At 33.7% G+C, this 26380-nt stretch overlaps 2 protein-coding genes and 1 pseudogene across 3 annotated transcripts; all 3 read left to right on the top strand.

Moving 5' to 3' along the window:
* The first annotated feature begins 2318 nt into the window (after positions 1 to 2318).
* LOC116145893 (MLO-like protein 1) lies at positions 2319 to 6539 on the top strand. Of its 2 annotated transcripts, XM_031431326.1 has the most exons (14): positions 2319 to 2435; positions 2563 to 2620; positions 2742 to 2980; positions 4035 to 4151; positions 4232 to 4292; positions 4387 to 4478; positions 4570 to 4644; positions 4740 to 4828; positions 4931 to 4980; positions 5094 to 5134; positions 5464 to 5673; positions 5761 to 5828; positions 5919 to 5979; positions 6078 to 6539. In XM_031431326.1, the coding sequence occupies exons 1-14, from the start codon at positions 2319 to 2321 to the stop codon at positions 6336 to 6338; spliced, it is 1539 nt and encodes a 512-aa protein (XP_031287186.1). In that variant the 3' UTR covers positions 6339 to 6539. The 2 variants fall into 2 exon arrangements, with proteins under 2 accessions (XP_031287186.1, XP_031287185.1); XM_031431325.1 differs by lacking the exon at positions 4035 to 4151.
* Positions 6540 to 6862: 323 nt separating this feature from the next.
* Positions 6863 to 7499, top strand: LOC116145888 (MLO-like protein 1; the record flags this gene model as incomplete). Its single annotated transcript, XM_031431321.1, has 3 exons — positions 6863 to 7058; positions 7168 to 7225; positions 7381 to 7499. Coding segments are annotated over exons 1-3 (294 nt in total), but the record flags the coding sequence as incomplete, so codon positions are not given.
* Positions 7500 to 22454: 14955 nt separating this feature from the next.
* On the top strand, positions 22455 to 25784 carry LOC116145887 (annotated as a pseudogene).
* The last annotated feature ends 596 nt before the right edge of the window (positions 25785 to 26380 follow it).

Raw genomic sequence — 26380 nt, 5'->3', positions numbered from 1 at the left:
TCTTTCTCATTAGCTCTTGTTGGTGCCTTTCCCATCAAATTTCCACAACTTGTGATAATGTGTGAATGCATATAATGATCTTTAGTTGTCTCTTCCTTGTTTATTAGAGATGAGACTCCCTGAATTATTATGAACGCATAAAGTAGCACCGAATTTAATACTAAAAAAAAAAAAAAAGAGTAGAGATGATGGAGATCCCAATTCCCAGGTCTTCCTTTCGATTAATTTTAATAAATAAATGACTCAATCAAATCACTTTCTCGTTGGTTGGTAACAGAAATTATAAGCATAAAAGCATATTCAAAAAAAAAAAAAAAAAAAAAAAAAACAAAAAAATGGAAAAGAAGATGCAAAGCAGGTCGGCTAAGCTAAGTAAAAAATTGCGGCCCTGGTGATATCGTGGCCTCACCATGTGAGAAAAAGAATAAAAAGATGAAGGAAAAAGAAATAGTGCTGTTAATTTAATAGGTTCACTAGAAACGAAAAATGGTTTTTCCAATTTCAGGAAACTAAAATTGTCTTTCCTTATATCTACCTATTTAAATATATTTTGAATAAATTATTGATATTTTTGGTCTTTTTTTAAGTAAAGAATTTTCGCTAAAGGGTTGATCATTTAAGTATTGTTATAAATCTTTAATTTTAAAATGATCATTTGTTGCTATTTCTTTATTTAAAATCTTTTTTACTCCTTATATCGTCACATTTAATTGATAAAACCTTTAGTTGGAGTCATAAAAATGTTAGTTTCCCAGAATCTGAAAGAGAAAATATTTTCGCACCAAATTAATTACGTGTTGATTTATTGAAAAGAGTGTAAACCGCGTAGCAAGGCTGCTGTTTCTTTAAAATAAAGAAATAAGAAGCAAGGAATCAAAGAACTTGCAGTGTCTGTCTTGGGTGAGAGTTGGTAGGAGAAGGTTCCAAATAATAGAACGCGGTTCCTACACAATTTGATGCTGTTTAATTTATTTTCTTTTGCCTTGTCAACTGCCAATTGATTGGCAGGTCAATGACGCCAAGGTTTTGTTCATTACACTTACCAAAAAATATCATTATTGTAATAGTTTTTTAAAATAGTGTGTTTATTTTATTTGTTTAAGTGATATTTTTAAAATATTATTGTTAAGTTGAGTTAGGTTATTATTATGAAATAGGATTTAAAAATTAATAAAAAAACTCATAGGTTTGTTAATTTAGTTAAATACCTCTAATAATAAAAAAGTTTATAAATTAACAAAAACACTCTCAACTGTTCACAGTTGCTAGATTCTGATCACTACTGTAGAAATTTGATCGGAATCTTGTTTAATTGAGCATGACCGGCCAAATCTAACCGGTTGTGCGCCACTATGACCTTTTTTGGCCAGATTCACCATCGATCCGGTCAGAAAATGTTACATCTGGCCGTCAATGACGACTAATATTCAATGACGATCATATATTAGCCATCATTGACGGTCAGATGTGGTTAAAGATCTAATTGTCAACGGTTAGATCTTTGGCCATGAATCTGTCCGGAGGCTAGATCGACGCACTATCGGCCATATCCAGTTGGTAGTGCACCATTACGCCAGAATCCGGTCACCTTTCGACGGTGGTTGTCAGAATCTGACAAATGTGAGTGGGGGTATTTTTATCAATTTATAAAATTTTTTTATTGGGGGTGTTTAGTTCAATTAACAAACCTATAGAGGTTTAAATAGTCGAATATCATAGAATATGATTTTAAAAATAGGGAAACAACATGCATTTTTTTAAGGATAAGAATGGAGTATTTTGAAAAAAAACGAAACAAACAAACGCAGATAATACCACATCAGTTATTACTGAATTATAATGAAGATCATTAATGATTATAGAAAATTGAAAAACTTGACAATTTTTATCTAAATAATGTCCCCATTATATATTTAACTTGTAAAACAAATATTCTTCTAAAAGCTTTAGAAAAATAAAACACTGAAAGCACCGCCCTTTAATTTATTTTTTCTAATAGTATCATTATGTAGGTCCATGGTGTGACCAACGCTTTTCAATCATAATATTTTTAAAAATAAAAAAAAACATAGGAGAAAATCAATCTTTATTCATTTATTTATTGGGTTATTTAATACAGTATACATATTTCTGTTGTTCAACACACTGTGGACGATTGAAAACAACCAAACACACACAATACCAAAACATAAGAAAACTCACTCCCTATCACAACCTATAGAAACAGAGAGTCAGAGACTCTTATTATATTCTTACAAGACGAGAGTTAGAACTGTGTTTTTCGCAAAACAGAAGACAGAAGTTAAGAGAGACAACTCATGGCAGAAGAAGGAGCAACATTGGAATACACTCCGACATGGGTTGTTGCTGTAGTTTGCACTGTCATCGTTGCCATTTCTCTCTTTGTTGAACGCTTTCTCCATTATCTTGGCAAGGTATGTTTATTAATCTCTGATCTCTTTCTTCTATATTCATGGCCAAATTTGTTGTATCAATCTTTATCTTTCATGTGCATCTCATTCTCTCCTACAGTCAATACATATTTCTTCTTTGTTCTTGCAGTTTTTGAAGAAAAAGAAACAGAAACCTCTTTTTGAAGCCTTGCTAAAGATTAAAGAAGGTATATATATAGTCATTCTCAACTGCAGAGCGAAAGACGGGGAAAATGTTTTATCTGTTGTCAGTTTTTAGTTTTTATTTTTCATATATATATATATAATGGTGATGAATGGTGGGTGCAGAGTTGATGCTGTTGGGGTTCATCTCACTGTTACTGGCAGTGTTTCAAGGAAGAATAGCCAAAATCTGCATACCCAAGGACTTGGCCACTAAATGGATGCCTTGCGAGAAAGATGAAGAGAAGAATGCTTCAACTACTGCCCATTTTCAATCCTTCTTCTCCTTCATTTCACCTCATGGCACCGGTCGTCGCCTTCTCGCCGAGGCCTCTAGTTCCGAAGAATACTGCAGCGCCGATGAGGTAACCAAATTATTACATACAATCTTGTTAATAACGACTTCCTATGAAAACATTTTCTATTATGAGGAATTAAGTTTTGTTGGAGTAGTTGACCTCATTTTTAACATATATTATGTTACACATGACATGTTGAAAGAATTAATATTTATTTAAGTAGAATTAATAATTTCGTTTCAAAGATTCTTGAGGATGTTTTTGTGTTCAGATTTCTCAGAATCTGACCACTCACATGGATGGTTTGAAGTTCGCATTTGCCTTTCCACTTTATACATGTGTTTTGAGACAAAGAAATGAAAAAGATTTATTGGTATTCCACCTTAACAGCTTGCTGTTCTTCTTTTTGTAGGCCATGAAAATTAAAATATATAGATGATAATTAAAAGACAGAATGATACTGACAATTTGGCTCTTGACTTTGCGTGGTTGTATGAAAATGCTCTTAATCATGTCAAATTGCTATTGTTGTAATGACTTCAAATGTTTTAAAATAAAACCAATAATTGGTCTATTCTAATCCCAAGTTACCTACCTGTCTTTAATAGGTTTAGCTCATTTTCCAAGAAGAATACAGAAATAGTTTTTTTAAGTTTGTAAGAATGAAGAAAATAACACACAAAATTATCTCAAATGTTGATATATATATATATTAATTAGTTGCACCGAGGTCCCTCACCTTCGCCTCAAAGAACAAATTAAGGTCTTTGACACCAGATCCTCTTAATTTAAATCTGTCATCCCTGGTGTAGTTTTGTGTTGAAGGGCATTATTTCAATGGAAAAGAATGCTGCAAATAGTCTATGATGTAAAGGGCCTGTATATAGAATAATATACTTACATAATTAAGTTTCACCAATTAAACTAAACTTTCAGTGCATTACATCTTTAAGTGATGTATAAATTCTACTCTCATTAGAGCATGAAATCTTGTTTTAACTTGGTGATTTAACTCCATTGTTGGTGGACAACCATTTCAGAATTGCGACATTGTGGGTGGACAACCATTTCAGAATTGCGAAATCTTACAATTTTCTTCTTACTTTGATTTAATTGACAGGGAAAGGCCCCATTGTTATCTACCACAGCGTTGCATCATCTTCACATATTCATCTTTGTCCTAGCTGTTGCACATGTGACTTTCTGTGCTCTAACCATTCTTTTTGGAGGAGCCAAAGTAAGTTTAATTTGTATCCTTATATTGTCAAAGAGCTATAATGATTATTGGCATTAATATTTAAGTCCTCTATGGTTTAGATTCGTCAATGGAAACACTGGGAAGATTCTGTTTCAAAAGAGGAATATGATGCAGAAGAAGGTAAAAAAGCACATTCTAACATACAAGAGCATAAATTATTGGAATTCCTTGTGTGTATTTCTGCTTAATCTGCTAGTTTATATTACTTGTGCAGTTCTTAAAACAAAGTATACCCATGTCCATGAGCATGATTTCATCAAGAATCGCTTTCGGGGTGTTGGCAAAAGTGCTTTTCTAGGTTGGTTGGTAAGTCATCAGAGGTTGATGCAAATTTTTTTGAAAATAACAAGTTATAGAAGGCAGCTTATTGATGCAAAGAATCACTTTTACTTTTCAGCACTCATTTTTCAAGCAGTTTTATGGATCTGTAAACAAATCAGATTATACCACTCTGCGATTAGGCTTCATTATGGTAAGCTAGCTAGCTAAAACTATATGGAATTTTCAAGTATAATTTTCTACTTCCTTTGATGCTGTTTTCTTTAGTTTTAGTTAATTTTTCTGCAGAATCATTGCAGGGGAAACCCAAAATTTGACTTTCACAAGTACCTGATGCGTGCCTTTGATGCCGATTTTAAGAAAGTTGTTGGAATAAGGTTAGCCAAATTCTTTTAAAGCTTTCAACATCAAATGGTTTCAAATTTTATTCTCCTTAGAAGGTGATTCTCACTAATTAATCGTTGATTGCATTCTGGCAGCTGGTATCTTTGGTTGTTTGTAGTCCTTTTCCTGTTGCTGAATGTTCACGGTAAGCTATTTCGTGTATACATATGACTTGTTTATTCTACGTATATGCTTCAAATCATATATATATAGCTGTTGGGCCTGATACATGAGGCACAATTTCAATTATCTATGCAGGTTGGCATGCATATTTCTGGATAGCCTTCATTCCAGTCATTGTAAGTGATCTCCAAATTTAATTCTCTATCATTTCCCGCGACTAACTGACAAATTTTCAAATTCCTATCAACTCTCGCATAGAAGAGTTAACTCTTACTCTTAACAATTCAAGTATAGATTTTCAAGTTCAAATTCTACATCCACACCAAAGATTTTTCACTATTTATGCACATATACTCAGCCATTATTGAGATTCAATCAAAATGATGTGCATATAAACTGTAGACATGTCATTTTGAAGATATAGTCAATCATGATTGAGACTATGTAAACCTTGGAAGTGAAGAAATGTGATTTATGTTCTGTTTCTTTTTTTCTCTGTTTGCAGCTTCTACTTGCTGTAGGCACTAAGCTAGAGCATGTAATCAGCCAATTGGCCCATGAGGTTGCTGAAAAACATGTAGCAGTTGAAGGAGATTTGGTAGTTAAACCTTCAGATGATCACTTCTGGTTTCACAGGCCGCGCCTTGTTCTCTTACTCATTCATGTCATCCTATTCCAAAACTCTTTTGAAATTGCAGTTTTCTTCTGGATTTGGGTAATATTTTAGTTCTGAAAGCCTGGCCACTGATACCATTCGATTCACATAACATATTTAACTCTGAATCTATGCATTGTGTTACAGATTCAATATGGTTTTGACTCCTGCATTATGGGACGAATTGTTTTTATCATTCCAAGACTCGTCCTCGGGTAAAATTATATAAATAATTTCTTGCCTATAATTCTATATGCTTACACATAAATTAATTAACTCTAATGTATTCTAATCTGCTATTTCAGGGTGTTTGTTCAGTTCCTTTGCAGCTATAGTACCCTACCACTTTATGCACTTGTCACACAGGTGAGTTAGGATCATAACTCTGTAAATTCTGTGATTTACATAATAATTCTAGTTAGGCTGACAAATCTTTTTGTTGTTATATTTGCTGTAAAATGAAGATGGGAACTTCATTCAACAAAGCTATCTTTGATGAAGATGTACAAGAAGGGCTTGTTGGCTGGGCTAAGCAAGCAAAAAAGAAAATGGGATTGAAGAAGGCAGCTAACAATGGCCCTACCCAAGTGGGCCAGAAGCAGACTTTTCCCACTGCAGTTCAATTGGCTAAAGTTAGTGATGATCAGAAGCAATCTGCAATGGAAGAGGGCAATAATGCTGGCGAAATTACGCCCGAAAGAAACTCCAATGGAGTACACAAATGAAGAGCCTCATTGTCATGCTGATCTCCCCTGAAGCTACGGCTTAAAACTTAGTCAATGTTACCAATTTTGGCGATTCCATATCATAGTACATACGCAGCTTAGGCTAAACAAGGTTTCTCAAATATTGTATGATAGTAGTTTCTTGTAAAAAACTCTTATCTTTATTTGCTAAATCAAAAAGGAAATTTAGACTCAAAGTGTTGGGGGTGTCTGCAATATTGTCCATTCTTATTAATTATGAACTTGAAATTTGATGCTTTTTTTGTTGTTGTTTTGAAAATGACTTTAAACTACCAGAATTGGACTAGTCAATGAGTACACCAAGTTTGTCTACTTTAAACTTACCAAATAAACCAAAAAAATTTGCATTAATTTAAACTGTAGCCAGGAATTTTAGTATTCCAAGAAAGAGGTAGATATCGACAGTAAAAACAAACCATTAGTTGGAGCAACCTGTGAGTGTGACTGTGCGAGAAATAAAGCCCACACACATCCAATCTTCACCAGGCTTGACATCAATCATTGATGACTCTCTAATTTCTTTCAAAATATATGTATGTGTGAACGAATTATTGCAAGAAAAGAGAAGAGTCGATTATATTTATGGCAAGTGGAGGAGGAGGTGTTGAGAAAAACCCAACGTGGGTGGTTGCTATAGTTTGCAGCTGCATTGTTGTCATTTCTCTTGCTTTTGAACGCTCCCTCCATTACCTCGGCAAGGCAAGGCATGCCTTATTTATGAGGTTTTTTTTTTCTTTTATCTTCTTATGCATGATATTGATGATCTTGGGCAATTTCTTCAAGTAATGATTTGTATATCGTTTTGTAGTTTTTGAAGAGAAAGAACCAGAAATCTCTTTATGAAGCCTTGCTAAAGATCAAAGAAGGTATTTTATATATAGATCATATAGTCCTCCTTTTCTGCAAACATGTACCTTAAAATTTGTGAAATTTTGTCTTTTAAGGGATTCAACTTGACTGTTAGTTTATATATGAATGTTAACTCTTGAGAGTGTGTTCATGTTGTGGTTATGCGATACAGAGTTGATGTTATTGGGGTTCATATCACTGCTACTGACTGTTTTTGAAAATGTGATTACGGATGGGATCTGCATACCTAAAGATTTAGCAAATAAATGGTTGCCTTGCAAGAATGATACTAAAACTACTCTCCACTTTGAATCCTTCATTTCTCCTCAAGGCATTGCCCGTCATCTTCTCGCTGAAGCCTCTAACTCTGGAAACAAGTGTACTGGAGAGGTAAAACATAAATATACTTAAGATTTATTACTCAGATTAATTTATTTAGCATGCTATAATTGGAAGGTCTAACAATTATCTTCTTACTTTACTACATTAACAGAATGAGGTTCCTTTGCTATCTAAGGAAACACTGCATGAGCTTCACCTATTTATCTTCATTCTACCTGTTGCGCATGTAACTTTTTCTGCTCTAACAATTCTATTTGGTGGAGCAAAGGTAAACTAATTCAGACCTATTGTCGTTCTTACTTATCTCTAGTGGTCTCTCAAATATACTTTTAGTTAATTAGTGTTGAAAAATTAGAATTTGCTCTAATATCATGTTAAAAACTAGAGGAGTAAAAAAACAAACAAAAAAGAAGAATCATAAACAACATATATAAAAGCATACAGTATTTCATATGGTTAAACATAACTTACCTACATCCATAGATGAGAGGGTTTTCACTATAATAATATGAATACGATACAAGTGTTTCATCATATTATTAACCTAATACCTTTACTTAGGTGAATATCCCGTTCCTATAGTATTTAATACCCTTTGGTATTTACTCGATACTCATAGTACTCTTACATCAAAACCCCTCGTATCCTCGTATCCTCACATTCTTTTTTTTTTTTATTCCCTCTTTTACAACCTTGAATTGATTTTAACCCCTCTATTTATAGGTAAAATAGGATATTCTTTTTCTACTAGGATTCGTATTTCAAATCCTAATAGGACTTCTCTAATTTAGTTCATTCTCCTATTTTAACTCTAAATAAAATCCTAAATCAATTCTTCTTTCCTAGTACATCTCACAATAAAAAAGGAAAACAATTATTTTAGATTACAAATTCTTAAACTAGAAATTTGCCTAAAATGTAAATCCCTTTTTCTTCTTGTTTGCCTTTTCTTCTTGCTTCCCTTTTCTTTATTAATTATCAAAAAGTGTTCACATTCCAACACTCCTCCTTGAACCGTTTGATAATTCATCTTCTAAGCTTGTTCTTCATTATCTTGCTCCTCATTTCTTCTACAACTTTAGCCTACCACCCTTAGTGTTGGCATCTTCTTCTTCAGCCTACCACCGTTGGCTTCTTCTTTCCAATCTTTTATTGGAGTCATCTCTTCTTCCTCCACTCTTTGTTGGAGTCTCGATGACTTTCTCTCACCGATCTTGCTGCAGGCATTCTTGCAGACCATCACCTTGCAATTATCGCTTCATCTTCCATAAGCCCCTTCTCCTATAGGTCTCTTAATAAAATAAGTTTTGATACCAATTGTTGGAATTAAGAGCAATATACTTAACACTTTTTCTGAAGAAAACAATGAACTCTCATACTTTATTAATCAATGTTTAACTTCTTTTATACAAGAAAAGAAATACTACTCCCACTTCAATATGGAAAAACGAAATCTATTTTCCTAGTTAAACACAAACAAAACTCCTATGAAATAATATTCCTAATCAAGTTCTACTTCCCTAATTCAACTCATACTAGAAAAGGAAAATACATAAACTCATATTCTTATTCCTAATTAAACTAAAATCCTAAAACGGAAACAGACTTAAACTAGAACACTTGCTTGAATTTTTCGTTTCTGCGCTTCCTTTTCTTCTTTTCTTCATCAAGTCTCATGTGTGTCGTGGCAATGATCCTTTTTCTTCATAGTGTCGCATGATGCCTCTTGGATTCTTGTGTTGCTCCTTTTTGGGCATGTCGCGACATGAGTCAACTTACGCCACGACATGAGTGAACTTATGCCGCGACACATCCAACTTTTGTACACAACCCAGCTTTTTCCCCTTGATTCTTCTACTATGGCTAAGTTAAGACTCACCAAAATGGGTTCAACTCTTAACACTCCTCCTTGAACCCCTTTGGTGCCCATTTCAAGCAAGTTCTTTGACATTTCCGCTACTTAAAATTTGGAGCCACCATACTTTTTTTTTTTTTTTTCACTTTCTTTGACTTCTTCACTTCTTGACTCACATGATACTCCTCCTTAATTGGCTCTAACATGGCGCTTCTACAAGTTTGATCAATCTTCTCAAGAGACCTCATTCCTCTTGCTCCCCCATAATCAACCCCTTCATTTTCTTAAGGGTCTTTTCTTTTCTCCATGTTGCGGAACTTAGAGAACTCAATCTATGTTGCCTTCCTACTTGGCAACTCCCATATGCTTTATCTATGACCTGTACGGTCAGTAACATCGATACTTTCTCCTCCTTACTTCTAAGGGCATCAACATCCATGGCACTCCAATCCACTGTAAAGCTTCTATTTCTCATTGGCACGTTCATAAACTCTACATCATTAGAGTCTTTTACTTTGCACACATTGTTTGTAAATTCAAACACAAACCCTTTTTGTATCATTTGTCCAATACTTAACAAATTATGATTTAAATTAGGCACAAAAAGAATATCTGAAATTAATTTCATACCTTTTAATGTTGAGATAGCAATGGTACCTTTTCCTTTGATTGACAGTTTGTCTCCATTACTTGATCTCACCATTCCTTTCATGTCCTCTAATTGAGTGAACATCTTCTTCTTTCCAGCCATGTGTTGAGTGCATCCGTTATAAATGAATTATGAATTGTTTTGCTCCTTAGCATCCACTATCATGGGAGTGAACAACAATTCTTCTTCTCCCTCATCTTCTTCTTTTGCAATGTTTACTTCTTGATGTAGTTCACTAGTTTGCTCTTGTTGTTGATTCTTCTTCTTTTGATCACAATCTCTCTGAAGGTGACCATATTTATTACAAAACTAGCATGTGTTTGGCTTATTCTTGTATCAATAGCTTGTGTTTTTCAACAGGATCTAGTTTAGTGAACATATTAGCAGGGTTATGTAAACCATCAACTTTTTCAATCTTGATTTTCCCTTTTTTGATCATTTCCTAATGAAATGAAGGCGAACATCTATGTGTTTGGTTCTTTCATGGAACACTAGGTTTTTACAGAGACGGATTGCACTTTGGCTATCACTATTTATCTTCACTGTTTATTGCTCAATACCCAACTCATTTATGAGACCTTTCAACTAGGTAGCTTCCTTTGTTGCCTTTGTCAATGCCACATACTTTGACTCTATTGAAGACAAAGTAACCATATGTTGTAGCTTGGATTTTCAACTAATAGTATTTCCCCACAAATTGAAAACAAAACCAGAGGTTGACTTCCTCCTATCCACATCTCCTGCATAATCTACATCAGCAAAACCCTTAACATAATTATTATAACTTTGATTCTTCTTAAACACAATGCCCACTGATCTGGTTCCCTTCAAATATCTCATAATCCATTTAAAAGCCATCCAATGAGACCTTCCTAGATTGCTCCTAAACCTACTTACAAGACTTATAGCAAAACCCAAGTCTGGTCTTGAACACACCATCAAGTACATCAAGCTCCCCAGTGCACTTGCATAAGGAATTTCTGTCATCTCCAGCTTTTCTTCTTCAGTTTGTGGACTCTGCTCATGTGAAAGCTTCAAATGGGCTCCAAGAGGAGTTTGGGCAGTCTTTGCATCTTGCATGTTGAATTTTTGCAGGATTTTCTCAGCATAGTCCTGCTGAACTAACTTTAGGCTTCCAAGAGCTCTATTTCTAATAATAGAAATTCCAAGAATTTTCTAAGCCTATCCCAGCTCTTTCATTTCAAACTTGGTATTTAGTAACTTCTTCAACCAAAGCAACTCAGTTTTATCATGGTATGCCATAAGCATATCATCCACATACAATAGTAAAAAAAATTTGAGTCAGATTAAAGATTCTTTTAAAATAAAAGTAGTTGTCAAAATTACATCTCTCAAATCCAATTTCAATCATAAAAGAATCAAATTTCTTATACCATTGTCGTGGTGACTATTTTAAACCATATAATGACTTTTTTAACAGACAAACTTTACCTGTAGCACTGTTGTATCCTTCAGGTTGTTTCATTAAGATGTTTTCTTCCAAATCCCCATGCAAGAAGGTTGTGTTCACATCAAGTTGTTTTAATTCCATGTTGAATTGAACTATAAGTGAGAGTAGCACCCTGATGGAAGTATGCTTGACCACTGGAGAAAAGATTTCATTATAATCAACCCCCTATACTTGTGTAAATTCTTTTGCAACTAACCTAGCCTTGTACCTAGGTGCTTCCTAAGATGTGAATCCTGGTTTTCTTTTGAAAATTCATTTGCATTTGACCACTCTACTGTCCTTTGGTTTATCAACCAAAACCAGGTGTTATTCTTCATCAAAGAATCAAATTCTTCTTCAATTGCTCTCTTCTATTGTAATTTTTTAGGTCTTGAAATTGCTTCTTGGAAGGCCTTAGGCTCATCATTCATCTCTTCCTCCACCTGAAGTGCATAAGTAACTAGGTCTGCATAACCTAATCTATTAGGAGGTCAGATTGTTCTTCTAGTTCTATCCCTTGATAACTAATAATCTGTCAAGATTGATACATCTCCAATAGGTGCCTCTTGACCTACTTCATGATCAACATTTGGTTCATTCTCATGAACATTTAAGTCCTCAACTCCACCTTGATTCAGACCTAGACTAAAATTAGAGTCCTGCACTTCTAGTTCTAAGTGATCTAATCCTAGACAACGACTCTCTGATACATCAGATTCACCTTGTAAACCAGGTAGAATATCTTCTTTGAAAACAACATCTCTACTTACAATACACTTCTTAGATTCTAAATTCTAGAACTTATAGCCTTTAACTCCATCTAGATATCCTAAGAAGATGCATTTAATGCTTTAGGTTTTAATTTGTCCTCCTTTACATGAACATAAGCAAGACACTCAAAAACTCTAAGGGTGCATTTGTTTTGTTATTTTGGATAGGATTTTGGGAATAATATTGGGTAGTTGAATAAGGTGAGTATTATGAGGTAAAATTTAAAAATTAATAAAAAAACCCACAAGGTTTGCTAATTTAACTAAACACCTAAATATATAAAATTTTATAAAATGATAAAAACACCCCCACCCATCCACAGATTTGGCCGGTCGTGCATCGATATGGCATTTTCTGACAAGATCTACCACAGATTTGGCCAGAAAAAGCTAGATCTGGCCGTCGACGGTCGGAAAAGACCAAAAACGATGGCCAAAGATATGGCCATCATTGTCGGTCAACGATGGCCAAATCTTAGCCATCGTTGACCGACAATGATGGCCATATCTTTGGCCATCGCTGATGACTAAATTTGGCCTTTTCCGGCCAGATCCATTGTAGATCTGACCAAAAAAGGCCATATCGACGAATAACCGGCCTTTTTTGGTCATTTCTTCACCGTTGTGATAGATTTCGATAATAGTGGTTGCCGGAATCTGGCAACTATGGGTGGGTGGGGGTGTTTTTTTGTTAATTTTTAAACTTTTTCTAGGGGTGTTTAATTAAATTAATAAACTTAAGGGGTCTAAAAGTAATTAAAAATAGAATAGTATTTCCCAAATAATAAAACAAATAGGTATTTTGGGAATAGGATAAGAAATAGGGTTTGAAATAATAAAACAAATGGACCCGAAGATTTTCTAGGTTTATAGGATGACCAGTCCATTTTTCAAATGGAACCTTAAAACCTATAGTTGAAGAAGGTGTTCTATTTATCAAATAGGCTACAGTATGGGCTGCATCTACCCAGAACTTGACTGACAGTTTAGAACATGACAAAATATTTATCACTTTTTCTACAATGGTTCTATTCATCCTTTCACAGAGACCATTCTGTTGTGGAGTGTGTCTCACTATCTTATGTCTAACCATCCCATGAACTCTACAGTAATTATTGAATTCCTCATTGACAAATTCTAAACCATTGTCAGTTCTCAACTTCTTTAGTTTCTTTCCAGTTTGATTTTCAACCATGGTTTTCCATTCCTTAAATCTAGGAAATGCTTCATCCTTGGTTTTGAGGAAATAGATCCAAACATACCTAGAGTAGTCATATACAAAGTTGATAAAGTACCTACATCCTCCAAGGGAATAGTGCCTAGATGGACCCATACATCAGAATGCACATATTCAAGTGGTGAACTTGAGCAGTGTTGGCCAATTCCAAATTTCACTCTACTCATTTTTCCAAATATGCAATGCTCACAGAATGTTAGGTTTCCTATTGTATCTTCACATAGTAGGTTTTGCTTACTAAGTTCTCCTAGACCTCTTTCACTGACATGGGCAAGTCTGTGATGCCACAAAGTTGTTTTATCCTGCCTCTTAGTTGACCAAACAACAGACACTCCACTATCAATTCTACCCTTTAACACATATAGACCATTCTTCATTTCAGCCTTCATAACTATCAAAGGCCCTTTCAAAATAGTAAGACTCCCATTAGTAGCCTTATAACTCAGACCTATAGAGTCTAATGTCCCAAGAGAAATGTAAACCCCACCAATACGTCCAAGGGTAAAATAGTCTTTTCATTTTTATGTGCTAAGTTAACTACCATGCACATGCCTTAGGAATAAAGTGGTAAAAGAATGATGATATTTTGTTGGCTTGACAAGATAAAGACGATGAAGGATTAAAGAGTAATTAAAAGAAAATTGCTAAGGGAAAAAAGGGAAATAACATTATATGTCATTAAACACAAAAGACAAATGAGTAATTTTTTTTTTTTTGGAAAATTTTTTTGATTTTAGTTGATATGAGTCGGCCAACACGTCTTCTTCCACTTTCCATTATCTTCTTCAATATTTCTACAATATTCCATAATCTTCTTCAATACTTTTCCACTAACTCTATTTCCTCCATTAAAATTTCAAGTCTCTTAGTTGCAATCTTTCAAATGTCTTATATTTCTTCCTTTATTAAGGATATTAGGAGGTAAATTTCAACTCCTTTTCTTATATAAATATTATTTATTTCAAGTTATTAAAGTTTTCTTATAATTTATGTTAGGATAAAGAGTCAATTGGAGATAAGGAGGAGGAAATTTGCAAATGAGTGTGGTTTCTTCACGCAAGGTAAGGGAAACCTCCCTTTAATATGAAATAAGAATTAGGTTTCTAGGTTTAGTATTAGGGAACCTTAATTCTTGTCACACAAAAGAAATTGAGCTTGGTTTGATGTTTAATTTGCAATTGATGGATTTATATGTGAATTGTAGAAAATTGAAGTTTGATGATAATCAATGGAATTAGTTGTGTCATTAGTTTTTAACATATTACAAGGGAGGTTATTATTGACCATTTAACATGTGTTCACAGGGGAGAATAGTTAGGAAATGTTAGGGAGTAAGTGAAGGTAAATAGGTATGAAAAAGCCTTAAAATAGGCATGTTATCATGGTTGCCATTGTTAAATTTGTGGCCTTTTAAGTGATTGTTGGGTATCTTACCTATCAATCTGGGTTGAGACCTAAACATAAAAGTTGTAGCCCTTTCTCTAATCTTTAAAATGAGACAATATCATATCAATCCAATGTGTATAACTTGAGATATGTCTTCTTGAATATGACCTGTGCAGAATGACTACCTCAAAAGTGCTTCTAATTTCTTAATTTATTTTTTTAGCCTAATAATCTATGATTGATTCAAGTATGGAAATAATGTTTGAAGGGTTTTGAAGCATGTCTGAATGAGTGATCTTTGTGATTATTTAATGATTGTATGAACATATATATTTGATGTAATGAATGACCATGGAGGTTATGTGTACTATGTTATGTATTACCTAAGTATGAGCTTGTGTATGTATAAACAAGCCTAAGTATGATATGCTTCTATGAATTTGATATGCATCCACGAAATGGTCATGATGAAATGATATGTTCATATATGGAAAGTGTATTTTTTTTAAAAGAATGAGGCATGACAAGCATATTAATGATGAAAAAAGGGGGACTTGATCCCAAGTTTGAGCAAAATGCTTCCAAGGTACATAGACATGCATTTTTGTGAAGAAAATGATTTGTAAATTTTATGGAAGCAGTTGGCATGTTATTGGGAACTTGAGCTCACTCATGCACGTGTCTAGGCAAAAAGAAATGAACAGTCCATAACGTGCATGACCATGGGGACTGTGTTATAAGTTAAGGTTAGCTTATTGGCCAAAGGTTCTATAATCCATCCCTCATCTTAGTTCCATTGGCAGACGGTAAAAAAGTTTTCAAAGAAAAATGTATTTATATATGCATGGCATTGATGTGCATTATTCATGAACATTAAAGGAAAGCATTACATGAATTATTTTATGCATTATGATATGGATTGAATATACTATGTTATATTACTTTTATGTTATTAGTGTTTGCTTTCATGTACAAGTAAATAAGATGCTTCCTAAGTTTAAGAATGTTACATATGGTTAAATAATCGATACCCTTACTGAATGATTAGCACTTATTTCTCTCGTTTTCATGTTTTGTAGGTAATGGTTAAAGCGGTAACAACGAGCAACAGTTAAGGAGGCTTGGGGGCATGCATGTTAACTTTTGTTATAATTAAACTTACGATGTTATATAAAAGATGTTGCTTTTGAATTTAATGTATATAGTTTAGTATCTATAATCTAAGTTTTATGAAATAATAAATATGTTTTGCTTATAAATGATGGGAGATATTTTATATGTGCTTCCACTGTTAAACAATTGATGTTGTTGTTTTCTTTAAATCATATTTTTCATATATATTCATATTTTGACAGGTTGATTAAGAAAGTAATGTAAATGAGAGGAGAAAATTTTATTTATTTATTTTCATATAGTACATGTTTGTAACCAGGATTTACGATTTAAACTATACAACCTTCCGAGTGTGAATTTTCTAACTTTCCATCCTAATGGAATACTTAGAGGGTACCCGACTAGAGGGGGGTGTTACAAGAAATAAGGTTTCTTTTGAGATAAGGGATATATCTAACATCAGTAAGGGTTTTAGTTAATCCATTATGTTTAACTTAACAGAGCCTATTCTTGTAATAAGACAAACTGCATTGTTCCCCATCATCACTTTCCCACTATCTAAAGGTTGAAAGGAGCTGAACCACTCCTTATTAGGTGTCATATGATAGGTGCAGCCAGTGTCTAAGAATTCATTCATCACTAATCTTACCTTCTAAAATAAGTAGGACCTCTGAACTCTCATAACCCTTTGATACTACCCCTGCACTATCTCCATCACCCTCATTCTCATATTTCTTTTTCTTCCTTTCAGGGCAATCTCTCCTAAGGTGACATTCCTTATGGCAGAAAAAACACTTCCATTTTCCAGTTTTAGATTTTGACCTATATCCATTCTCCCCCTCCCACCCGACCCCACTCCACTATTTTCTAGTTCTTCTTCTCAGATGTTCCTCTGACTATAAGACCCTCACCATCACTCAAATTTTTTTCTCTAATCGTATTTTCAGTGTCCTTAGTTGAGATAGCCTCTACAACTTCTTCTAACTTCAGAGTCTGTTTACTATATTTCAAGGTTTCTACAAAATTTGAATAGGTTTTGGGTAAAGAGTTTAATTGGGTCATAGCTTGGTCCTCATCAGCAATCTCAACTGAGATGCTTTCTAGATCTTGTATAATCTTAAGGAAGTCATCCTTATTATCTTGTAGTGATTTTTGTTCATCTATCTTAAACCCAAATATACTCTGTTTTAGAAATATTCTATTAGGAACAATCTTTGACTGGTAAAGAGAATCTAACCTGCTCCATATCTCAGCACCAGTCTTTTCTTTCTTTGCTTCTCGAAGTACTTTATCACCCAAGCCGAGGATCAGTAAGCTCTTGGCCTTGTTTAACATGTCTTGCTATTCTGTAGTAGTCAAGGTGTCAAGTAACTCAGCTTCCCCCTTCAGAGCTAAGGACAAGCCCTCATTAATCAACACTACTTCCATCTTCATTTTCCATAATCCAAAATTGTTTACACCTGTACACTTTTCAAGCCCAAACTTAGTTGACATGTCTTTCACAGATTCAAAAAACATAGTAATAGAAAAGTGAACAGCTAAGAAAGCCCAAAACTAAATTGAAACACGAGCAAACCAATGAAACCCTAACTGAACCTTTAACCAGGTTTTAACTGAACCTTTAACCAGGTTTTGATACCAATTTGTTGGAATTCTAGGGTTTATTGACTAACTCTTAGTGAACAAATAAATCAATCACTTTAGAGAATCAATCAATAGAGCTATGAGCAAATAAAGAGAATTAGCAAAAGAACACAAGACACAACAATTATAGTGGTTTGGCTTTGCAGCCTACATCCACTTTCAAGGATCACAATAGGGTATTCTCATTAATAAGCAAAGTGTACAAGATGATGAACAAACTAGAGAAGAAAAACTTTACAAAAGGTAAAGAACACACCCAATCCGAAAACCTTAGGTTTTCCCAATATGAGATCTGCCATTTTCTTTAACATCAATTGATGCTAAATACACATGCACCCTTCCTTGATCAGCCTCCACCTATCTTCGATTTCTCCATATGATAGAATTTGAGGTAGGTCTGACTCTTCACCTAATAAGGCCTTGTTGAATGGGAGGATTACCCCCTCTTATAAACCAGTAGGCTTGAGCGTGCTTAGTCGGTGTGAGACTCCAACCAACACTCCCCCTCACGGTTAAGCCCATATATTGGGTCATGCCTATTACTGAAGGTAGTTATTGGCTCTAACCCATCACCCGTTTGTCAAGCACTCAGTTCAATTGAACCTGGGCTCTGATACCATGTGAAGATTTAAGGAAGAAAGAAATAATGTGTAGATCTGATTTGTATTTAGTTAATTGAACTAAAATTACAACCAAAATCTCTCTTATATACAAAGGAGAGAATACATGAAAGAATTGATAAAGTGTAAAGTGAAGAGAGTTCAATAGCTCGTTTGAGCTCAAAGTAAAGAAGGTCAACTCAAAACGACAGCGTATTGGTGAATTACTATGAGACCCTTTATCTTTTATAGAACTACACTTTGCACCCTTTGCATTATATGGTTGAAATTTCCCCTCAAACTAGACTACTCTTCATATGGTTTCAGAGCCTCTTGTTTTCTACCAGCATACAATAGAGAACTTCATTTTTACAGTTTCAGAACTGCTTACAATCAGTGCAGCTTTAGAACTGCCACAAACTCTTGGGAGTTTTGCCTTAAAAACTCTTGGGTCTATTAAGTACTTTCTTGGGTTGGAAGCCACAAGGACCTCTGTTGGAATTCATTTGAAGCAAACAAAATACATTGTTGATTTGCTGTCCAAAACTAAGATGATGGATGCTCATGCATGTCCCACACCCATGGATGTTGGCACAAAACTGTCTTCTATTGACAGTTAACTGTTCCAAGATCCCAACCTCTACAGAAGCACCATTAGAGCACTTCAATACCTGACTCTAACTAGACCTGACATCAGCTTTACTGTCAATAAGCTGAGTCAGTTTCTACAAGCACCAACGGAGCTTCAATGGCAAGCTTGTAAGAGAGTTTTAAGGTATATCAAAGGTACACAGTATCATGGGTTACAGTTCAGACCAGTTGCATCTTTGAATGTTGAATGCTATGCTGATGCAGATTGGGGTAGCAATTTAGATGATCGACGGTCCACAAGTGGGTACTGTGTTTATCTAGGCCCTAATATTATCCAATGGAGTTCTCAAAAACAGAGAGTTGTTGCTCTTTCTTCAACAAAGGCTGAATATAGAGCCTTAGCACACATATCCACTGAAATAGCTTGGTTGCAAAGTATGTTTTCTGAGTTAGGAATGATTCTGAAAACTCCTCTAGTAATTTGGTGTGATAATTTCAGTGCTGGTGCTCTTTGCTGCAAATCCTGTTTTTCACTCAAGGACCAAGCATATTGAGATTGATATTCATTACATCAGGGATCAGGTTTTAGCTAAAAAACTCATGGTTCAATATGTTATGTCTAAACTACAAATTGCTGATGTCCTTACTAAAGCCTTATCAGCAGCTCAATTCCTTGAATTAAAGGAAAAATTAAATGTTGTAGCAATGACCAGTCCATAAATTGATGCAGAAGCTCAGATTAATTAAAAAATAGCAGTTTAGTTGTAAAAATGAAGGTCTGGAAGTGATATGATGTATGTTGTTTTTTAAGTGCAATTCTGAAGGTTTGGAAGTGTTTTGAAAAATTGAAGCAGAAACTCAAATTAACAGTTTTGCAATTTTGGAGATCTAGAAGTAGGAGTTTAGTTGGTTTTGTGAGTGCAGTTCTAAAGGCTTTATGAGTGCAATTCTGGAGGTCTAAAGTTGTGGAATTTTTTTTTGAAAATGAAGTTTGGTATGTGTGCAAGAGTTCTCTACTGGTGTGTAGGTCTGAAGTTGTGAAAATGTTGCTTTGATGTGTACTGAGTAAGAAGCAGTTCAGTTATGAAAATGTAGGCAGCTATGCAAATGCAATTCTGAAGCTGTGAAAATGAAGTTTGATGTGTGTGCAAGAGTTCTTTGTTGACGTTGCAAGAGTTCTCTGTTAATGTGTAGGTCTGAAGTTGTGAAAATGTTGCTGATGTGTATTGTGTTGCTGATGGTTTTCATTCTGTTGATAAGAAACAAGAAATCTGATAAGAAAAAAAAAATGTAGTTTTTTTTTTGGTGCAGTTCTAAAGTTGTACTAAAGCAATTCTGTTATGAAAATGCAAGTAGGTATGAAAATGCAGTTCTGAGTGTAAATGCAATTCTGAAGCTGTAAAAGTGCAGTTCTCTGCTGATGTGTATTGTGTTGCTGGAAGAAACAAGAAATCTGATAAGAAAAAAATGCAGAACAATGCAATTTCTTTTTGGTGTAGTTCTGAAGCTGTACTGAGTGCAAGCAGTTCTGAAGCTGTAAAAATGAAGTTCTCTGTTGTATGTTGTTAGAAGAAAACAACAAGAGGCTCTAAAACCATATGAAGAGTAGTCTAGTTTGAGGGGAAATGTCAACCATATAATGCAAAGGGTGCAAAGTGCAGTTCTGTAAAAGATAAAGGGTCTCACAAGAATTCACCAATACGCTGTCGTTTTGAGTTGACCTTCTTTACTTTGAGCTCAAATGAGCTATTGAACTCTCTTCACTTTACACTTTACCAATTCTTTCATGTATTCTCTCTTTTGTATATAAGAGAGATTTTGGTTGTAATTTTAGTTCAATTAACTAAATACAAATCAGATCTACACATTATTTCTTTCTTCTTTAAATCTTCACACCATAACCGTAAGATGAATAGCAATCTGGAAGATTCTTTTGTGGTCATGAACTATCGAGGTAAAGGGAGAGAAAAGAGAAAGCCGAGCATGAGAAGTGTGATAGCTGAAACACAATATTCATATGGGTTTATCTAAAATGACGTCGCACTACTTGTTTGACTCCTAACACCAAAGCTGACTTCCACTATGGCTAATAAGAAGCTACATCATCACAAATAATTATGACAATAAAGAGAATGTTAACTATGTATGTTTTGGTTTTATTTAGCTACATTGCATCAATGCATGGCTAAAATAAAAAGGAAAAAAAAAAAAACCTTCTTATATCGTATGTACATATAATTAACCAATTATAAGATATCATTGTCAACGCGTTTGTCACACACTCATCATGCCATTGATTGGTTGCATATATATCATTGTATGGAGGATTCTTTCCTAGAGTTAACCTTGAATATAGTTTCTTATAGAAACTCATAATGCTATATCAACTCAATGAAAAAAAATAAAATATAAATGTTAATTCCTATTTTTGGAAGTGCATGTACCAATAATAATATGTTGTGCTTTGAGAATAGATGAGGTGGTTTAAGAAGTGTGCTGATGTTCCTTATAGGCAACTAGTGGCGGATCTAGAAATTTTTTTTAGAGTGGGTCATAATAAAAAATAATTACATATTAATATTTTTGTCCATTAATATTTTTGTTAGGGTGGGCCAAAAGCCAAAAATTATATATATTAATATTTAAAAAAAAAATTGAGAGTGGGCCATGGCCCACCCAAAATGGGTTGGATCCGCCCCTATAGGCAACGACTGATAATTTCAATCAATCTTTTTAGCAAAGTGTTTTGCGATCGGCTTTTTAATTTCTATTAAATGTTTATCGGATTCTAGTATATCTATAAGACATAAATTTTTTAAGAAAATTGTTGAGGAGATTTGTTGGGGTATATATAACAGTCAACTCAAATCTGGTGTACTGAATTTTTAGAAAGATACTCTTAAACTATAATATTTATAAATGATTTCATATTTAATCTAAAAAAAAGGCTATACTTCAATAGTTCGAGGTGTAAACCCTATATATAGCATTCGACTCTAATTCTGGTTACTAAATTCTCAAAGATTCTCGCAATTTGCTATTATTTCTTCTTCTTCTTCTTCTTCTTCTTCTTATTATTTATCACTTGTGATTGTTTGTATACGTAGTATTATTATTTTCTTAATATTATAACTTTAGATTATTTTATAAATGGTCCAACATTTAATCTCAAAACTTTATTAGTTCAACATATTAATTTTTTCTTATAAATGCTAAACCCTTCCACCCATTTTTTGGAATGTTCTCGATTAATGTATAGAACTCAAAAGATTAACTATCAAAATACAAAAGAAAATATTGTTACATCCTCGAGTAAAAACCGGTACTTAGGGATGTAAAAACCACTACAAAGAAGGTTAGAAAATCTAAAATTGGAACGCAGTTAATTTCCAAGCTAATTAAACAAACATATTTTGTTAATCTAATTAATTATATTTGAGGACGAACAGAAATTAATAGATAACACATATTAAATAGAAAACTTGCTAGGTAGCTCTCTCATTGACTTGTACATACAAAACTTTAATTTCTTTTTTTTTTTTTTTTTTTTTCTGGGGAAGGAGATAGAAGAGAGAGGTAGCCGTGATAAATAAATTTAGGAGAGAGATTGATGTCTGAAGGGGCAACGTTAGAGTACACGCCGACATGGGTGGTTGCCGCCGTGTGCACTGTTATGGTTGCAGCTTCCATGGGTGCCGAACGCTTCCTCCATTACCTTGGCAAGGCATGCATAAATATTTTAAAAAAAAAAAAAAATTCCTTTTTTAATTTATAGAATTTAGTTAATTCATTTCCCTCTCCCTAATTCATAAATCTTCAATATTGATTCGTTGTTTTGCAGTTGTTGAAGAGAAAAAATCAGACTCCTCTTTTTCAAGCCTTGCAAAAAATTAAAGAAGGTTAGCTACCTATAAATTTTCTCTCAAGGAATCAACAGATTGCAACCTTAATTATATATGTTATACATACACAATACAGTTGAAAGTTTTGGACTACTTTTGACGTAGAATTTAAATATATATTTTTTTTTTGAAAACAAGAGATGCAAGAATTTTTTATTTTTTTTAAAGAAAAATAGGATTTGGTCAAAATGTTTTCAAAATTAACAAGTAAATTAAACAACAACTTTAATTTTCGAATAGTTTTGTAATTTTTAATTTATATTTCATGTATATAACACATCCCTGTTATCCTTTTAATGCTTATTGACTTCTTGCTGACTATAAATTATGATTACTGTAACAATGGTCTAATTCGATCCTTGTGGAGATACAGAATTGATGCTTCTGGGATTCGTCTCATTACTACTCACAGTGTGCCAAAACCTGATTGCTGAAATTTGTATATCAAAGACATTAGCGAAAACATGGTTGCCTTGTAGAAATCACCTAAGAAGGACACCTCATTTGATGAAATACCACCTTGACTCCTTATTCTCTTCCTATGTTGTTCGTCATGGCGTTGGCCGTCATCTTCTTTCCAGCTCCTCCTCCAGTGATTATTGTGCTAAACAGGTAAATTTTTACTATTTAATCATCATCACTTCATCTCTTCTCGAAAAATGCATGCTAACATTGTTAGTTTGGTGCCAACTATCGTTTAAAAATAAAATTTTGGTCAAACTTTCTCTTGGAAAAAAATATAAAATTTTCTTTTCACGATAGTTGTTATCAACAACCGAGGGTTTATACTATAAAAAGTTTTTAAGATCTATTGATTTTACAAAAATAAATATCTATCAAACTTTTTCGGTTATAAAGTTGCAGATTTTGTCTATTCATACTAGTTGTAACAAATAACGAGGGTCGAATTTTTAAAAGCAAGAGATTTCTAATTGATTATTTATTATTCATCAAAATTTCTTCTCATAGATATTTTTTTTCTACAGTGAAGCTTCAAGCATACGAGTACTAGTAAATTTGTTAGACAATACATGTAAAAGACAGAAAAGTCTCAAATCTAAACATTCATATTTTTTTTTTAAATCTAGATTATTGTTTATTATTACCAGTAAACACTAAAAGACTAAATTTCATAATGTTTATCAATGACAATAAATCAAACTATAATCAGTAAACGTTAATGCATTTATGGGTACATAACTATAGCCTGTGATTGAAGATCTTGTAGTATTTAACTAATTCTTATACCATCATTTCAATTCACAGGGTAAGGTTGCATTATCTGCCACAGCATTGCATCATCTTCACATATTTATCTTCGTCCTAGCTGTTGCACATGTGACCTTCTGTGCTCAACTGTTCTTCGGAGGAGCAAAGGTAACTTATTTGCCTAATTTTTTCTCTCTTTTGATCTTATGACCTTTCAAAGATTTTTGTAGCTTTAATTAATTTAGGTTTATAAATAATATAATTCTAATCTTGATTTAGATAAGTCAATGGAAACAATGGGAGGATGATACGCAGATGAACATGATCAGAAGAACTGTAATGTTTCCTAAAACCTAATGACTATATTATTAATTGCTTCAATTTAATTAGACTTTCATTAATTAATTTCCTTATTTTTACAGTTCAAATAAGTTTACCAATGTTCACGAGCATGATTTTGTAAAGGATCGCTTTGAGGTGTTGGCAAGAAATCGCTTTGAGAGGTTGGTGGGGAAGTCATGAAATATTCCTAATTTTTAATTATTTCTGCTTCTTCAACTTATTTAACTAAATATACCATCTTATTCAATTTGTTGTTTTTTTTTTTATTGCTTGGCTTCATCAGTAGTATTTTATTCTGCATGCAGCATGCATTTCTCATGCAATTCTGGGGATCAATAACCAAGTCAGATTATACCACTCTGAGACTAGGCTTCATTATGGTAATTCATTTTTGAATTAAGCTTCCTAAAAAAGCCTAAATTAATGCTTATTATAGTTGTTTAATTTCCATTATTCAATTAATTCTCTGGTAGAATCACTGCGGGAGTTATCCGAAGTTCAATTTTCTAACTATGTGATGCGTTCTTTTGAAGATGATTTTAAGAAAGTTGTTGGCATGGGTAATTATTTAGAAACTTAATTGATTTTTCATTTTTTGGTCAAATATATACCTTGAAATTTAATTGATTTTATTTTTTCTCTGATTGATCTTACTAATTGCAGCTGGTATTGCTGGACGTTTGTGGTACTTTCTTGTTGGCTAATGTCCATGGTAAGTTATTCTTGTTGACCTATTTCAATATTCCATATTATTACGAGGCAATCTGTCTGTGTCAGAGTAATACCCCTACTTCGACGCTGGTGACATTGGGGTATTGTAACAACATCTAGATGCCATGAGCACCAGCGCCAGGTTCCAGTGTCAGGCTTGGCGTAGGTGCGGACAGGTTTTCCTGTAGTAAGAGTCAATCTCTCTGCGGAAATTTGAGTTTTTAAAATTCGAGCTTCAATTCTCACCAGCAAAAATAGTTATGGATGCATAAGTTAACTCTCAATCTTGCCTTATTAACAAGAACTGAAGTCCAGATTTTTAGGTCCGCACTTGGAAATTTTATATATACAAAATAATTAATCCGGGTTAATTTTCCTTTGCAGATTTGCATGCATACTTTTGGATATCATTCATTCCTTTCTTGGTAGGTTACGCAAACTTAATTATCTCAAGATTATTCCTTCTTCCGTAATTTTCAACTTAATTCTCCACTTGGTAATAATTGCAGCTCCTAATTGCTGTGGGGACTAAACTAGAGCATATAATCACCCAATTGGCGACTGAAGTTGCTCAGAAACACATGGCTGTTGAAGGAGATTGATAGTGAAGCCCTCTGATCATCATTTCTGGTTGAATAGACCCAAGTTTGTTCTCCTTCTCATTCATGTCACTCTCTCAAAATTCCTTCGAAATTGCTGTTTTCTTCTGGATTTGGGTTAGTTTTAATTCACCACTAATTAATTATAATTCTATACATATATTTTATATATGGTGATCAGCATCATTATTGATACATCAATCTTACACTCTCCAGGTAATATGGTTTCGAATCCTGCATAAGGGAATGTTAAATTTAATTCCAAGACTTTTCATAGGGTAAACTCATTTTTATTTTTCGTTCGATCGGTGAATTCTTTTAATAAACTATGAGAAATCCTATCTAACTGAGGTAACGTTACCCATATCAATCTTAATGCTAATATTCAAATTTGCAATTAAATTTTCCAGGGCTTGTTCAGTTCATTGTAGTATAGTACCCTTCCACTTTATGCAATTGTTGCAAGGTGGTTCACATTAATTATTGCTTTGTATTAATAGTGAAAATAATATTTGTTGTGAGCATTAAGTCTAACAAAAGTTTATGCTGTTTCAATATTTGGTGTAAATAATGAAGATGGGAAGCAATTTTAGGGGTTCAGTATTCAACGAACAAGTACAAGAAGGACTTATTCTTGGGCAAAGAAGGCGAAAAAGAAAGCGCATAAGAGGGTTGACAGTGAATCCAGCGTAAATTCATCATCACATTCAGGATTTCTCTATTCGGCTAAAATGAAGAGCTTCAAGCTGTTTTTCTTTTTTTTTAATTAATTA

This window comes from Pistacia vera, unplaced genomic scaffold, assembly GCF_008641045.1.
Source record: "Pistacia vera cultivar Batoury unplaced genomic scaffold, PisVer_v2 Contig469, whole genome shotgun sequence".
Taxonomy (NCBI): domain Eukaryota; kingdom Viridiplantae; phylum Streptophyta; class Magnoliopsida; order Sapindales; family Anacardiaceae; genus Pistacia; species Pistacia vera.
The sequence above is the reverse complement of the archived record's forward strand: the minus strand, read 5'-3'. Positions and strand labels throughout refer to the sequence as shown.

Bases quoted from the DNA above. Each gene is read 5' to 3' on its own strand.
- LOC116145893 (XM_031431326.1), top strand. From the start codon at position 2,319: ATGGCAGAAGAAGGAGCAACATTGGAATACACTCCGACATGGGTTGTT. The intron at 5,135-5,463 runs GTAAGTGATCTC...CTCTGTTTGCAG, and splicing joins TAGCCTTCATTCCAGTCATT to CTTCTACTTGCTGTAGGCAC. The intron at 5,980-6,077 runs GTGAGTTAGGAT...TGTAAAATGAAG, and splicing joins TTTATGCACTTGTCACACAG to ATGGGAACTTCATTCAACAA.